The 15,870-nt window shown below is 44.8% G+C and overlaps 1 protein-coding gene across 2 annotated transcripts in view; it reads right to left on the bottom strand.

Annotated features, from left to right (window-relative positions):
* Positions 1-4,743: 4,743 nt before the first annotated feature.
* The window catches only part of Ep300 (E1A binding protein p300), a 69,657-nt gene continuing 58,530 nt past the window's right edge, over positions 4,744-15,870 (bottom strand). For both annotated transcript variants that reach the window (XM_051160039.1, XM_051160041.1), the window contains 8 exons: positions 15,388-15,538; positions 15,144-15,290; positions 14,746-14,859; positions 12,824-12,989; positions 11,830-11,994; positions 9,403-9,564; positions 7,902-8,183; positions 4,744-7,509 (listed from right to left, as the gene is read on the bottom strand). In XM_051160039.1, the coding sequence (XP_051015996.1) occupies positions 5,320-7,509; positions 7,902-8,183; positions 9,403-9,564; positions 11,830-11,994; positions 12,824-12,989; positions 14,746-14,859; positions 15,144-15,290; positions 15,388-15,538 (3,377 nt within the window). In that variant the 3' untranslated portion in view covers positions 4,744-5,319. The remainder of the gene's footprint in view (positions 7,510-7,901; positions 8,184-9,402; positions 9,565-11,829; positions 11,995-12,823; positions 12,990-14,745; positions 14,860-15,143; positions 15,291-15,387; positions 15,539-15,870) is intronic.

The raw sequence follows: 15,870 nt of genomic DNA, 5'->3' as shown, positions 1-15,870 counted from the left end.
GGTGTCTCTCTCTCTCTCTCTTCCTCTCTTTACCCCCTTCTCTTTATTTCTGTCTCTATCTCTTCTCTCTTCCTGTCTCTGTCTCTCTCTGGGTACCCCTTCCCCTTTTTCTTCTCCCCCATACTCACTTAATAAACCTCATACAGCATAATTACTGCTGCCTGGTACCTTACACCTTTACTACCTTATAGCTTACTGCCTTTAATTTTTAAATATAACAACAGCAGTCATTATATGGTACCTTATGGGGTGGCATGCCTGCTTCATGAGTGGGGGGGGGTGTCTACCATGCGAATATGAAAGTGTGCTGAAAATAAATGGTTTTGTTTTTTGTTTTGTTTTTTGAGACAAGGTTTCTCTGTGTATCCTTGGCTGTCCTGGCTCCCTTTGTAGTCCAGGCTGGGCTCGAACTAACAGTGATCCGTCTGCCTCTGCCTCCCAAGTGATAGGAAAAGTAAATGTTATGGGGATATTTTGCAATCTTTGTGGTTAATGCAAAAGAGTTGAGGCTGGTGTTGAGCAGCAGCGGAGGTCGCCTGAGCCCTGTTGTGTAACCCTGAGTTCAAGGGATTTATGTCCTGCATGAAGCATCATTTGTGTTACTTTTGAAGTCAACCAGTAGAAAAGTGTCTGAGGCCCTGACATGGTGGCCAAACAGGAACTTTTTTGTTGAAAGGAGCAATTGCAACAAGATAGCTGCAGCTATGCTAGCCTCTGATTTGGCAACTAAATTATGTCAACAAGAGGTTGAGAGAAATATGGAAGAGATGGTAAAGGCAATACTAGATCCTCTTCAAGTCCAACCTTCCATAGAAAAGAGGGAAAATCTGTAGTCTGGTGTACAGGCATGGGTGTGAACCATGGACCAGTGCAAGCAAGACATTAGTTAGTGTGAACCCAGCGTAGTGGTGCACGCCTGTAATCCCAGCACTCCAGAGACAGAGGCAGGCAGATCTCTCTGAGTTCGAGGCCTGCCTGGTCTACAAAGTGAGTCCAGGACAGCCAAGGCTACACAGAGAAACCCTGTCTTGGGGAAAAAAAAAAAAAAAGCAAGAACAAAAACAAAAAACCCCACAGCTAAAGAGTTTAAATACAAAAGGTAAAAAAATAAATAAATACAAAAGGTACGCTACAGGGGTGGGTGGGTAAGAACACTCCTGTAGGCCATAAAGTTGCTGAATGAAAATCCCAGTGGGAGGGCAGGCTAGGGAAGCCCCTGAGGCCTCTTAAATCATAAAGCTAAGGCCTCAGTCCTAGCCACTAGTGAAGGTCCTTAGTGGGCAGCAGCTGTCACTGTGGCAAGAGGGTCACTTAGCCAAGTCTGTAGTCATCATCTTCTATACCCAAAGCTCAGGGAACCAGAGGGCGGGGTGGAGTGTTGTGCACCAGTCTCCTCAAAGATGAAAACATTCCATTCTGCAGGGGTGCTCCCTAAGTAGTGAGGTCAACAACAAAGAAACCCCAAACAAACAAACAAACAAAAAATAGGGGCCTGAGAGAAAGTGGGTGGGGGCTGGGAGGCAGGATCAGGCTGCAAAGTAATTAAATAAATGGAAAAAACTGACCAGATTCATTAGACTCACCCAGCAGGTGTGCATGCAGATAGAAAGCTCATATGCATACATAAGTGAAATCAATCTTAAAAACAGCAACAGCTTCTTGGGTCACCAGGTTGGACTTTGGTAGTGTCTGTATTTTGGTCTATCATGGAGTCTCTATCTGGGGAGAGTGGATGGATGTGTTTAACTTGCCCAGGAAAAGCTGTAGCTCCCATCCCAGGGCATCTGATGCTCTCTTCTGGACTCACTGCATATGGCAGCCATGCATGCATGCAGGCACAACACCCATTTACATACATTTGTTTGTTTGTTTGAGACAGGGTTTCTCTGTGTAACAGGCCTGGCTGTCCTGGAATCACTTTGTAGACCAAGCTGGCCTTGAACTCAGTGATTCACCTGCCTTTGCTGGGATTAAAGGCGTGTGCCACCATGCTCAACTCAATTTTTTTTGTTTTTGTTTTTTGAGATAGGCTTTCCCTGTCCTAGAACTCACTCTGTGTAGACCAGGCCGGCCTGGAACTCACAGATCCGCCTGCTTCTGCTAGATTATATGGCACCATTGCCTGGCTACATAAATCTTAAAAAGAAAAAAAAAAGGGGGGGGGGAGGCTTGCTGAGCCAGTGTCACATTTTTCTTCTCCTTTTTCAAATGATGTGCACTGGTGTTTACCCAACATGTATGTTTGTAAGGGTTGTCATAACTTGGAGTTAGTTGTGAGCTGCCTTGTGGGTGCTGGGGAATTGAACCCTGGTTCTCTGGAAGAGCAGTCAGTGTTTTTAGCTGCTGAGCCATCTTTTCCAGCACATACTTTTAAATCTCAGCACCCTGGAGGCAGACTTCCAGCTCACTCAGGGCTACATAGAACCTACATTTTTTTTTTCTTTTTTGTTTTGAGACAGGGTTTCTCTGTGTAGCCTTGGCTGTCCTGGATTCTTTGTAGACCAGGCTGGCCTTGAACTCACAGCTGGGATTGCACGCGTGCATCACTGCTAGAACCTTCTTCAAACAAACTCCCTTTCTTCTCTAACCCCTTCAGCCTACTGAAAGACTGGTGTGTGCCAGGCCGTGGTAATCACCTGAATTCACAGCACTCAGGGAGGAAGAGGCAGGCAGATCTCTGCAAGGCCAGCCTGATTTACAAAGTAAGTCCAGGTCAGCTAGGGTTAAAACAGAGAAACCCTGTCTTGGAAAAAAATAAAAAATTAAAACAAACAAAAAGCTTTAAGACTGCAAAAATGAAGACTTGACGGGTCGTGAGTAGCGTCCCAGTGCCTGTAATGCTAAACTTGACATCGGGATTACATGAGAGCCTGAGTTAAAACAAAACCCTCTCTAGTCAGCCATGGGCCTGAGCCCTGACCCAGGGGGTCCTACTTGCTGCTTGGGTTTGGTCAATGAAAGACTCTGGCTAAATTTTCTGACTTACACATGTGTCAGGGCATACAATAATGACTAGGTAAATGTAATCATTTTTTCCCCCTTGAGATAGGGTTTCTCTGTATAGCCTTGGGTGTCCTAGACTTGCTTTGTAAACCAGGCTGGCCTCTAACTCATAGCAATCCACCTGCCTCTGTCTCCCTCACGCTAGGATTAAAGGCGTGCACCACCACGCCCAGCTATGCTGAATCAAAGGGCAGGGGGGAAAATTTTGTCTTTGTTGAGATAGGGCCTCTGTGTGTTGTGCTTGACTGTGAAGCAGACCAGGCAGGCCTCCAACTCAATCTGCCTATCTCTGCCTTTCAAATGCTGAGATTAAGTGTTTGTACACCACAAAGGCTAACAGCCTTTTCTCTTTGAGAAGACAGGGTTGCCTTCTCTACAGTGCAGGCTGGCTTGGATTTGCAGTGGTTTTCCAGTGTGGCTTCCACATCTGGTAGCTACTAGCACTTTCACTTTGGTATTTAGCTGGTATAGATCACACTTATCAGGTGGGCACAGAGGTGCACACCTGTAATCCCAACACTCTGGAGACAGAGGCAGGGATCTCTGTGAGTTCGAGGCCAGCCTGGTCTTCAAACCAAATCCAGGACAGCCAAGGCTACAGAGAAACCCTGTCTCGAAAAACAAAACATAGATCATACTTATTACCTGAACTTTGCAAAACTTCATCAAAATGCAGTAATGTAAAAGTGAGAAGGAATGCCAGTACTCCTTGTTTCCTCTTGCCCTGAAGAGTAGGCATCTTATTGTGCTGAGCGAGATCCAATAAACTAGGTACCTGGGCCTTCCTCCAATTTGCTACATCGCTGACATTGACTTCCAGCTTTTATCTTCCTGCCTTCTGAGTACTGGGAACTGAAATTATATGCCCACTGTGGCATTTGTAGGCCTGGCTGGGGACTGACTTGTCTCTGTTGGGCAAGCCCTCTACCAGCTCCACCTCCAGGCCTAAGTGTTCTGGAAGACAAAGATGAACCCTAAAGAAGTGAAATGAGGGCTGGAGAGATGGCTCAGTGGTTAAGAGCGCCACCTGCTCTTCCAGAGTTCCTGAGTTCAATTCCCAGCAACCACAAGGTGGCCTAAAACCATCTATAATGTGATCTGGTGCCCTCTTCTGGCATGTAAATGTACATGCAGATAGATTACTAAAATACATATTTAAAAAAAAATACATACTAAAAAAAAGTGAAATGAAGCCCAGATGTCTGTCTCACACAGTTTATTTAACAATAGGTAATAAGAAATCAAATTTAACAGTCTATACAGTGATCCAAAGTTCATATTTATAAGTAATCAACCTTAATTGCATGATTTACAACAGTTGAGGGTTTTTGCTTTCTATTTTCAAGTTTTACAGAAAGTGTATGTGTGTGTGTGGGGCAGAGTCAAGAAGAAAGCAAGCAAAGAAACCTCAGACATTTGCATGTTAAAATCACCCCACTGGAGTCATTTCTTACCCTCTTTTTAAAATTTTTTTCCTTTGTTAGATGTAAAAATAACAAAAAAATTCTCTCAAGAAACAGAAACCACAATATTATAATACATCAATTTGGCAGCTGCCCCTGTATATTTTGAAAAAGTCATTTTTTTTCTCTAATGTACAAATTATCTTAATACTTTTAAGTTTTACACTCAGACTTATGGAATAGAAAATTTTCTGGAGCACAAAAGTTGACTTGAGGGGGTGGAAAGAGTAAGCATTTTTTTTTTTTTTTTTAAATGTTTTTAAAAGAATGAACATCTTTGCACCCAGAGAAAAAAATTGGTATTTTGATATATTTATATATATTTATATATATATATATATAATGTAATTTTACGTAACATTAACCCTTTTTGTCCTCTGGTATTAGAAATGTTCTTTTTCTTTTTTTAAATTCTTCCATAAAGTGAGGAAAATAGGGGAAAATGTCAACCATCTGCACCAGTAAATAATAACTATTAATATTACATATTTTCATTAATTTAAAAAAAATAATAAAACCTATTGGAGGTGCCAGGCAGGAGCATATGGTTGGCTTCAGACCTCAGTCGCCTCCCAGTGCACACTTGAACCACACACACAAGGGGAAAAAGGGCTGGGGTAACCAGCCATAACAAAAATATATTCTTTGTAATCTATTATCCCTCAGGTTCATCTGGCATGTTTGCTTTAAACCACAAACTGCTACTGCACAGTTCTTACATGTTCCAAGGAAAATTGTCTTTTAGGCTAAGAAAGATTCAAAAAATTTTTCAGTACAAAAAGTCTTGTTAAGAGAAAATATTTTTTTTTTTTTTTTTTTTTTTTTTTTGCTCCCAAAATACTACAAGGTGTCTCTAGTGTATGTCTAGTGTACTCTGTGAGAGGTTTGAATTCAAGTCTGCACTATCGGTGCTCAGTCCGAGGTCCGTGGTGCTTGCACCGTGGAGATTTGCCATGCCTGGATTGCTAGCGAGCTGTGAAAGCATTGAATTCTGGTCTGGGCTGGCAAAATGTCCTTGCTCCATGGGGTTGGCAGCCTGGGCAGCCACCAGTCCAGGGTGTGGGGAACTGGTCTGTGGAGAAACGTGGTGTGGAGAGGGCTGAGGCTGCATCCTCGGAGATGGGCTGGAATGGGGAGGCTGAGACTGTGGTCGTGGAGAAGGGACAGGCTGGGGAGAACGCACTTGATTGGAGAGAGAGTTAGGGATTTGCTGACCTTGTAGGTGTGGGGACTGTGCCTGATTCGGGAGCATATGCTGCTGTGGACTCATAGGGTTAGGCTGAGCAGGAGACCCCATCTGCTGCTGAAGAAGTCGCTGCTGATAGGCTTGCAGACTGGCTCCTGCCTCAGCCCCCAAAGCCTGGGGAAGCGGGCCCATCTGGCCCATATTTCCTTGCTGCATCTGCTGCATGTGATGCTGCATCCGCTGCTGCTGCTGCTGCTGCTGCTGCGGGTAGCCAATTCCTTGGGGCTGCTGGAACTGGTTGTGGTTGGCCATTCCAGGGCCAATTCCTGGCCCTGCTCCCTGCTGTTGCATCATCTGACGTCTTAAGATGTCTCGGAACTGTGAAGGCATGGCATTGTGATTTAAGTTCATTTGCTGAGCTTGGGGACTCATTCCTCCCATTGGTGGCTGGAGCTGCTGCTGAGGCTGCTGCTGGGGAAGGCCAGCTCTCTGGACACCTGCCTGCATAGGGTTCATGTTCTGCAAGGCTGGGTTAGGGTGGACACCTTGCTGACCAGGCATGGTAGGTGGCTGCAGCCCTGGCTGTCCCTGGGGCATGGCAGGCTGTCCCGGGAGAGGTTGTGGATTAGAGCTGGCATACTTGGCAGCCCGTTGCTTGATGAATGCAGCCAACAGCTGGGGGTTGGCATGAAGGATACTAAGCACCTGTTGCTGCTGTAAGGGAGAACTGGGAGACCTGAGAGTCCGCAGAAGATTTTGTAAGGCTTGTTGAGACACAGTGCCTGGCTTGAGAGGGCTCACACCTACTTGGCCCAATCCTGGTTGTGGAGCCATATTCAAGGGCTGTCCATGCTGGGCCACTGACATCATGGCTGGCCTTGGCATCCCTGACTGCATCTGTTGGGGCTGAGGCATTCCTCCTTGGGCCCAAGGTGGCTGCTGTTGCATTCCTGTGGGACCCATCCCTGGCTCCAAATGCCCACCAGGACCTCTGGCCATGGGAGGAGGGTTTATGCCCATAGGGGTCATGGGTGTCATCTGGGGCATCTGGTGCTGGATGGGCCTTTGGAAAATTTGTACATGGGCCATCTGGCGCTGTGTCTCTGCTGCCCTCTGAATCTGCATTGCCATTTCTACTGCTGCAGGTGGAGGCCCTGGAAGAGGAGGCTGCGTAGCCTGAGGTGGGGTTGGTGGGGTCACTTGGCCTGCTGCCTTACCCTGGGACACAGGGCCAGTAGTTTGAGTCCTGGGTAAGTATGGTGCCATGTTGTTGGGAGGGGTGGGCTGAGGTTGAGATGTGGGTTGGGGCTGGGGTGTCTGTGGGGTGGCTGGCTGTTGGCCAGTCGGGGTGGTTGGAGTAGCAGGAGTTGGAGAGGGCAGGCCCTGCTGCTGCCCTGCCACACCAGTCCGTTGCATGCTGGCCATCCTTCTGCGGAGCATCTGAGCCTGTTGGAGCCTGTGTTGTAGCTGTTGCTGGCGGAGCTTTTGCTTGATATTGAGGCAGAATGGCACCGGGCACTTGTTCTCCTGGCAGTGCTTGGCATGATAGCAGCAGAGGGCAATAAGCTGTTTGCAGATGGGGCATCCACCATTGGTTTTCCGTTTGCAGCCTTTGGTGTGTTGCACAACTCTCTTCATCTTCTGGCAGGAAGGAAGGGAACAGTTGGCATTGCGGCACTGGCAGGCATGCACCAGAGACTGGATACAGCGTTGGATGCTCAGGCGGCGAGAGTCTCCTGGGCTTTGTGTGGCTGCAGCTTGCTGGTTGTTGCTCTCATCATCCAAGCCAAGGCCTAGTTTCTCCATTTTGTGGTCATGGTTTTTAGTGTTATAACAGGTGATACACAGGTCATAATCCTGGAGAAGAAAGAAGAACAGAAGACGGAGGTCAACTCTAGAAGACTGAAACAATTTGCTGGGTGGTGGTGGCAGAGTAGGGTGGATCACTGTGAGTTCAAGACCAGCCTGGTCTACAAAGCCAGTCCAGAACAGTCAAGGCTACACAGAGAAACCCTGACTCAAAAAACCAAACCAAAAAACAACAAACACCAAAAAAAAAAACCAAAACCCCACAAAAACCAAAAGAATAACAACAAAGACTAAAACAATTCAAAAGCATTTTATATATTTTCCTTGGGCTAGTAAAGCTCCCAACAAGAGGGTAGATGTTTATAACACATGTCTACATCGTAACTCAGCAATGGGGACCCCTCTGGCCTAGCCTGCCCTTTCCATAATGTGATACCTACCTCACACACAGTGCAATGCCAGCGTGTTTCCACGTGGTGCTTGCACTCATTGCAGGTGTAGACAAAGCGATCTTGACTCTGTGTATGCAGCTCCACCAGCATGCACATAGTAGACCACTGGGCTCTTCGGAGTGAAGAGAATTCCAGGTGCTTATCCCTTGCAAGGGTGAGGAATGCATCTCTACCATCCATCAGGTCACAGGGGATCAGAGGGTCAGGATCAACAATGGGAGGCAGGGAGTTGGGAGCAGGACAAGCGATGAGACGGATTACAAAAAAGACCTGCAAACAGACAAACAGATTGTGACTCTGCAATTACATTGCTACTGTAACAGAAAGGCACCAGTGGAGACCACCGCAGGATGAGTGTGTTCAGGGTTAGCTGACAGCTCTTCTCCATCCCCGTTCATTTTTAGACTTGGGTATGAAGAGCCTAAAACCCAAGCCAGGTATGGTGGCCCACACCTTTAATCCCAGCACTCAGGAGGCAGAAGATGGTGAGCTCTAAGTTTGAGACTGGTCTATATAGTTTGACTGTCTAAAACAAACCAGTTACATCTAAATGGACCCATCCTGAAAGACCCTGGTGCCTGGACTCTTCAACAAACATCTCAGCACCCAGGGAGGCAGTTTACAAAGTGAATCCAAGACAGACAAGGAAACACAGAGAAATCCTCTCTTAACTGAGTTGCTTTGTCACTAGTTGCTTTTCCAGAGTACACAGGTTCCATTTCCAGCACCTTCATGGTGGCTAACTGTCTGCAAACTCCAGGCGCAGAGGACTCCTTTTCTGGCTTCTTGTATGTGGTGCTCAGACATAAATTCAAGCACCCATACACATAAAATTTAAAAATAAAATAAATAAAGCCATGTGAAGAACACTGTAATTGTGAATGGTTTCTTTAAGTCAGTTTCCTGAGTCATCTTTTGTTGTTTTGTTTTTGAGATGGGGCTTCTCTGTATAGGCCTGGCTGTCCTGGACCTTGCTCTATAGACCAGGCTAGTCTCACAGTTGATCTTCCTGCCTCTGCTTCCCAAGTGCTGGGATCAAAGTATATGCACGACTATGCCAGGCTCTGAGTCATCTTAAAGGCTAATACTCAGTATCTTTATTCAAGTCCTTTCCCCAAGGACCATTATAAACTGGAATGTCAGTGGGGTTTGAAGTAACATGAAAAAGAAAATGAAAGCAAATCTGGAAAAAAAAAAAGTTGTCATCTGCTATCAACCCCAGAGCTAAGATAAATGCAGAGGATCTCAGTGAATTCAAGGTCATATAGGGCTATAAATATGACCCTGTCTTAATTAAAACAGTCAGCAACCCAAGAAAATTTATCAACAGGACTGACAACCAGCACTACACACTTTCATGCTAGCCACCCTTCACAGGATTTCTTCCTTCTGCATACCCAGCAACCTGGAACCCTCATCATAACCGGAGTGGGGAGGGCAGTTTAGAACCCTCCTGCCACACTCTTCTACCCTGGAAGCTGCCTCTCACCTCTTTGTGCTTTTCCATGGTGGCATACAGTTTCTGAGATAGGTCATTAGACACATTGGGCATACCAGGCTTCTTCTTATTGCCTCTACTCAGGCTGCTCTTGTTTTTGCTGGTTTTTTTGTTATTCTTCTTCTTAGCGTTTTTGCTGTCTCCTTTTGTTACCTGCAGAACAGTACAAAGGAGAAATGAAAATGTTAAAGATGATCTGGAAATAAGACTCTCCAACTCTTAGCTGATACTCTTCTTTCTTCTTCTTCTTTTTTAATATTTTATTTAATTTCTGTGTGCTGGGGTCAGATCTTGCTTGGAGTTACGGATAGTTGTGAGCTGCCATGTGGGTGCTGAGAATTGAACCTGGGTCCTTTGGAAGAGCAAGTGGTGCTCTTAACCATGGAACCATCTCTCCAGCCCTCACTTCTTTCTTTCTTTCTTTTTTTTTTCCCCGAGACATGGTTTCTCTGGGTAGCCTTGGCTGTCCTGGACCCACTCTGTAGATCAGGCTGGCCTCAAACTCATAGAGATCCACCTTCCTCTGCCTCCCAAATGCTGGGATTAAAAGGTGTGTGTCACCACGGCCTGGATTCTTTCTTTCTTTCTTTTTTTTTTCAAAAAGGAAAGGTTTTGTTTTTGTTGTTTTATCCCCCCCCCTCCCCCCGCCGACAGGGTGCCTCTGTGTTAGTCCTGGCTGTCCTGGACTCGCTTTTTGGACCATCCTGGCCTTGAACTCAACAGCGATCCACCTACCTCTGCCTCCCCAGTGCTGGGAATTAAAGGCGAACGAACACTACCATGCCTGGCTGTTTTTGTTGTTTTTATTTTTTAAAGATAGATGCATGTATGTATGTATGTATGTATGTATGTATCCATCCATCCATCCGGGTGGTAGTGGCAGATCTTGAGGCCAGCCTGGTCTATAGATTTGAGCTCTAGGACAGCCAAGCCTACATAGAGAAAGCTTGTCTCAAGAAAACAAAATGAGAGCCGGGCGGTGGTGGCGCACGCCTTTAATCCCAGCACTCGGGAGGCAGAGGCAGGTGGATCGCTGTGAGTTCGAGGCCAGCCTGGTCTACAAAGTGAGTCCAGGATGGCCAAGGCTACACAGAGAAACCCTGTCTTGAAAAACAAACAAACAACAAAAAACAAAACAAAGAAAACAAAATGAAAACCAAAACAACGAAAGAAAGAAAGAAAGAAAGAAAGAAAGAAAGAAAGAAAGAAAGAAAGAAGCCTCAGTTTGCAGAAGTTGTTGACTTGGGACAGGACTGAAAAATTTGTGCTCTTAATTGAATAACCATCTCTCCAGTCCCAGTTGCCTGGTTTTAAAAATCATATCCCTGGGCTGGAGAGACGGCTGAGAGTTTAAAAGCACTGGCTGTTCTTCCAGAGGTCCTGAGCTCAATTCCCAGCAACCACATGGTGGCTCACAACCATCTATAATGAGATCTGGTGCCCTCTTCTGGCCTGCAGGCTAACATGCCGACAGAACACTGTGTTTAAAAGAAAAGAAAAGAAAAAAAGAGCAGAGGATTGAAAGAGGGCAGGATCTGGGAAGACAATTGGTACAGGAAAAAAAACTGGGTAAGACTGGAGTAGGGCTAGAAAAGAGTAGGGCTAGAAGTAGGTTAGAGAAGATAACTGGTGACTGTTGAGCCAGGAGAACCCATGGAGGACCCACTCAACATAGCAAAAAGAGATGGAAAAACCCAAAAAGCTAAAAGCTACTTTTGCTAGGCCGGGGTGCCACATACCTTTAATCCCAGCACACAGGAGGCAGAGGCCAGCCTGGTCTACAAAGTGAGTCTAGGACAGCCAAGGCTACACAGAGAGACCATGTCTCAAAAAACCAAGGGGGCAGGGGGGCAGGGGAAGCGCTACTTTTGGGAGACAAAAAGAACTAATTTGATGATGCCAAATATTGTTAAAGAAACACCAGTTCCTGAAGTGCCTACATTTTATACTGATGCAAATAAATTGGGAATGACTGGTTATAAGGAGGAAAAAAAGCAAAGTAATCCAAAGCCCATACGCTTCAGTTCAAAACCAGAAGCTGTATGCAATTCTTACAGGATTATTTGATTGTCCTGAACCTCTTTTTTTGCTTTGTTTTTTTTTTTGAGACAGTGTTTCTGTGTGTAGCTGTGGCTGTCCTCCAATTTAAGAGACCAGCTTGCCTCTGCCTCCCAGGTGCTGGGATTAAAGGTGTGTGCACAACTGTCAAGCCTCTGACTCAATATGCAGAAAGAGTGGGTGTTTTTGTTTTCCAAGACAGGGTTTCTCTGTGTAACCCTGGCTGTCCTGGGCTCGCTTTGTAGAACAGACTGGCCTCGAACTCAGCAGAGATCCTCCTGCCTCTGCCTCTAAGCTAAAAGGGTAAATTCCTTTCTGTATTAACAGACATCAGGATGACACTGCATAGAGAGCCCTTACGTCAGTACTCTCGTTGCTGGTGTTCTCTTCCCGTTTTCTCTCTTCTTCTTCCTGTTCAAGTTCCTTGATGCTTTCTTCCAGAACATTTGGCCAGAAATCACCTTCAAAGTAGGGTAACTCCTTTGCACTTGTTAATCGATCTTCAGTAGCTTGTTTTAAAATATCCTGTTTAAAAAACAAACAACAACAAAAACCCAAGTAAATACAAATAAAATTGTCTATGCTTTCTTTTTCTTAAAAAGCTTTCATCTAATGGCAAAAATAAAAATATCCTGTAGGGTTCATGCCAGAAGGACACTCAGAACCTGTTTAAATTGTAACCATGTGTTCCCTCCTTTCTTTTTTTCTGTTTGCTTTTTTGAGACAGGGTTTCTCTGTGTAGCCCTGGCTGTGCTGTACTCACTTTGTACACCAAGCTGGCCTCGAACTCACATTGATCCACCTGCCTCTGGCTCTGAGTGCTGGGATTAAAGGGGTGTGCCAGTTCTTTCTCTTTTTTTTGAAACAAGGTGTCCCTACTATGTAGCCCAGGGTAGGCTGCAATTCTCTACACAGAGGCAAGTAGATCCTCGAGTTCAAGGCCAGCCTGGTCTAGGTCAGCCAAGCTACACAGAGAAACTCTGCCTTGAAAATCAAAAAAGATTTGTGGATAGATGTGAATCACCATGTGGGTACTGGGAATCAAATCTGGGTCCTCTGAAAAAGCCACAAGTGCTTTAAACTGCTGATCGTGTGTCCAGATCCCCATGACAGTCTTGAAGTTCTCCGAGTCTTCCTTCCTCAGTCTCCAAAATGAGATTATAGGCAAGTGCTACCAGACTTTGCTCACAGTCACCCAACACCTAGTTTTTCTTACTTTGAATCTTTGTATTAAAAATAAACTTTAATGAATTAGCATAATTATAGCAGTTACACATAAGGCAGAACAAGACTTATCAAAGAAAACAACAAAAAAAAAATTGCAAGAGTGGTACATTTCCATGTTCCAACTGACCTTGTAATCATGGACAATACGTTCTGTCACAGCCTTGTCAAGCATCTTTTTATACCATTCTTGCAAGCGCTTGGGCTTTGGTATCTTCTGATCAGGTGGATGGCAATGGAAAATATAGTCATCCCCTTCACTTGGCGGACATGCCCAAATATGCCCTGTTGTGTATCTAAAAAGACAGACAGAAGGTAATCAAGATATTATTTGTGCTAACGAAAGCTACAGTAGTTCTCCTAGAGTGGTAGAGGCTATATGCGCACACCATTGCACACAGCGCTACATTGTCAATTACAAGGTAAAACAACACAGAAACAAATGCTTACTCTCAAGTAGAGCCAAAACTAGTCCCAAATTCTTAGGCTAGAACTAGGCATAACCTAAGCACTAATAGTTCTCTTACTACCTACTTGTTTTACTTTTTTAATTAATTATTTATTTTCGAGACAGGGTTTCTCTGTTATCTTGGCCACCCAGGACTCGCTTTGTAGACCAGGCTGGCCTTGAACTCACAGCGATCCGCCTGCCTCTGCCTCCCGAGTGCTGGGATTAAAGGCATGCTCCACCATGACCAGCTCTACCTACTTGTTTTAAAAGGCCATGGAACAGTGCTGTGGATTTCGTTTATAGAGAGTGTCACTTAGTTCTTGATCCTAAAACCCCAAAACTGCAGTTAAAGAACAAAAGACAAAGCCGGGTTGTGGTGGGAGATGCCTTTAATCCCAGCACTTAGGAGGTAGAAGCAGTTGGCTGTCTGTGAGTCTGAGGCCAGCCTGCCAGCCTGGTCCTCAGAGTGAGTCCCCAGTCAGAGCTACAGAGTAACCTGTCTCAAACAAACAAACAAACAACAACAAAGAACAAAAGACACCTATATTGCAAAGGAATAGGAACCCACTCTAACAAACTAAGTGCAAGGTAAACTCCTAGGAGTAATGTCCTCCATGTTAGGTGCCTGTACTCTCCAGAATGTATATACTTCAAAGGAATAGCTTCAGATCTTAACATATGAATGAACTTCTACTTGCCAACCCCGGCCTCTTGTACACTGGGATTCTAAGTGGACACCACCACATTCAGGTGGTTTTCAGTCTTTACATGCAAGCACAAAAGGATTAAGAAAAAAAATTTCATTTTCAAATGAATAACATCAACAACTTTTAATTCAAACTGTACACAATGCCTCAAACAAGATAGAACTAAAGAGCTGGGCGTGGTGGCGCACGCCTTTAATCCCAGCACTCGGGAGGCAGAGGCAGGTGGATCACTGTGAGTTCGAGGCCAGCCTGGTCTACAAAGTGAGTCCAGGATGGCCAAGGCTACACAGAGAAACCCTGTCTCAAAAAACCAAAAAAAAAAAAAAAAAAAAAAAAAACACCCCCCCAAAAATGATAGAACTAAACCACCATTAATGAAGAAAAAAATACATGGTGACATCAGCTTCATTATCATAGAAGATCTAACAAATTCAAGACATGGTTCCACTATTCATGACAAACAGAAGAAAGCCACATTCAAGCCAGGCGTGGTGGTGCATGCCTTTAATCCCAGCACTCGGGAGGCAGAGGCAGGCGGATCGCTGTGAGTTCGAGGCCAGCCTGGTCTACAAAGTGAGTCCATGATGTGATGGCCAAGGCTACACAGAGAAACCCTGTCTCGAAAAACCAAAAAAAAAAAAAAAAAAAAAAAAAGAAAGCCACATTCTCTTTAAAGAATAATAATTACAAAGCTGGGCACGGAGGCGCAAGTATTAAATCCCAGGATCAAGAAGCAGAGACAGGCAGATTTCTGTGAGCTCCAGGACAGCCAGGGCAAAATCTTTTCTGGAAAAAAAAAAAAAAAAAACAAAAAAACCCATATCCCCCAGAGATGAAGACAGATAGAGGGGGGAGGGGGAGAGAGAAGAAAAGAGTAATTACTAATATGCTTACCCTAATTTCTTGACATATTCTAAATATCCAATTAGAATCTCATGATAGACTGCAGTCCGCAAGCATTTAGGACGGAAGAAATGAACACTATCGAGGTAAGATATGTACACCCTCCTATATCAAAAACAGGGAGAGAAAAAGGTTTCATCACAAATTATTATTTAATGGCTAAAAACATCACCACCATTCTTTGTGCTCTGTGCTCACTGTTATTTGTAAATTAACACAGGAAAAACCAAAGACTGCCACTATGTGGGCCGCATATTTCTGTTCACTCGGCACATGGTATACTGCTCATCATCACAGCCTGCCCTTTTGTGCTTGATCTAGTAAGAACCCAGTGCCCCTGCCACGCCCTCTACTCCACAAAACGAGAAGCTTGTCAGAGCAGGTCCTACCTCTGGTTGGGTGGAGGGCAGTCAGAGCCGTACTCCTGAACATGCATGCCAAAGAAACACAAGTCAACACCATCGATTTCTTCAAAGGCAAAAAGGGCCTTGGTTCGGTATGGAAAAGATTCAGCCATCTCTCCACTATCTACAAACCTACAATACAGATGGAAAGGAGACCACAAATCATTCAGGTTGAAACAAACAGCAACTGAGGGTGCACAGTTGTGGAAGGGTAGATATGACCAGACACCTTGCTTTCATGCCGGGTTTCACCTCCACAGTTTTGTCAGAAGCGTGAACAACCCTAACAGTGACCTCTCCTGATTCAGGGTGATTTTGTCGCCTCAGAAAGTCATTCACTCTATTCTCCAGAAAAGTACCAAGTCTGGTCGATGGCAACCCTAGAAATATAAAAGGAAAAAGTTACCAAGGTGTGGTCCTATGCTAAATTTTTCTTTTCTTTTCTTTGGAGACAGGGTTTTAAATTTCTTTTCTTTTCTTTTTTTTTCTTAAGTATTTTTATTTAATTTTAATTTATGTTCATTGGTGTAAGGATGTCAGATCTTGGAGTTACAGACAGTTGTGAGCTGCCATGTGGGTGCTGGGAATTGAACCCAGGTCCTTTGGAAGAGCAGGCAGTGCTCTTAACCACTGAGCCATTTCTCTAGCCCCCGGGTTTTAAATTTCTAATGTTAAATAAAGAGTAGGGAAAAAAGTTACCACGGTTCAATTT

This window comes from Acomys russatus, chromosome 17 (assembly GCF_903995435.1).
Source record: "Acomys russatus chromosome 17, mAcoRus1.1, whole genome shotgun sequence".
NCBI lineage: Eukaryota > Metazoa > Chordata > Mammalia > Rodentia > Muridae > Acomys > Acomys russatus.
Note: the sequence above shows the minus strand (reverse complement) of the source record. Positions and strands in the feature narration are given on the sequence as shown.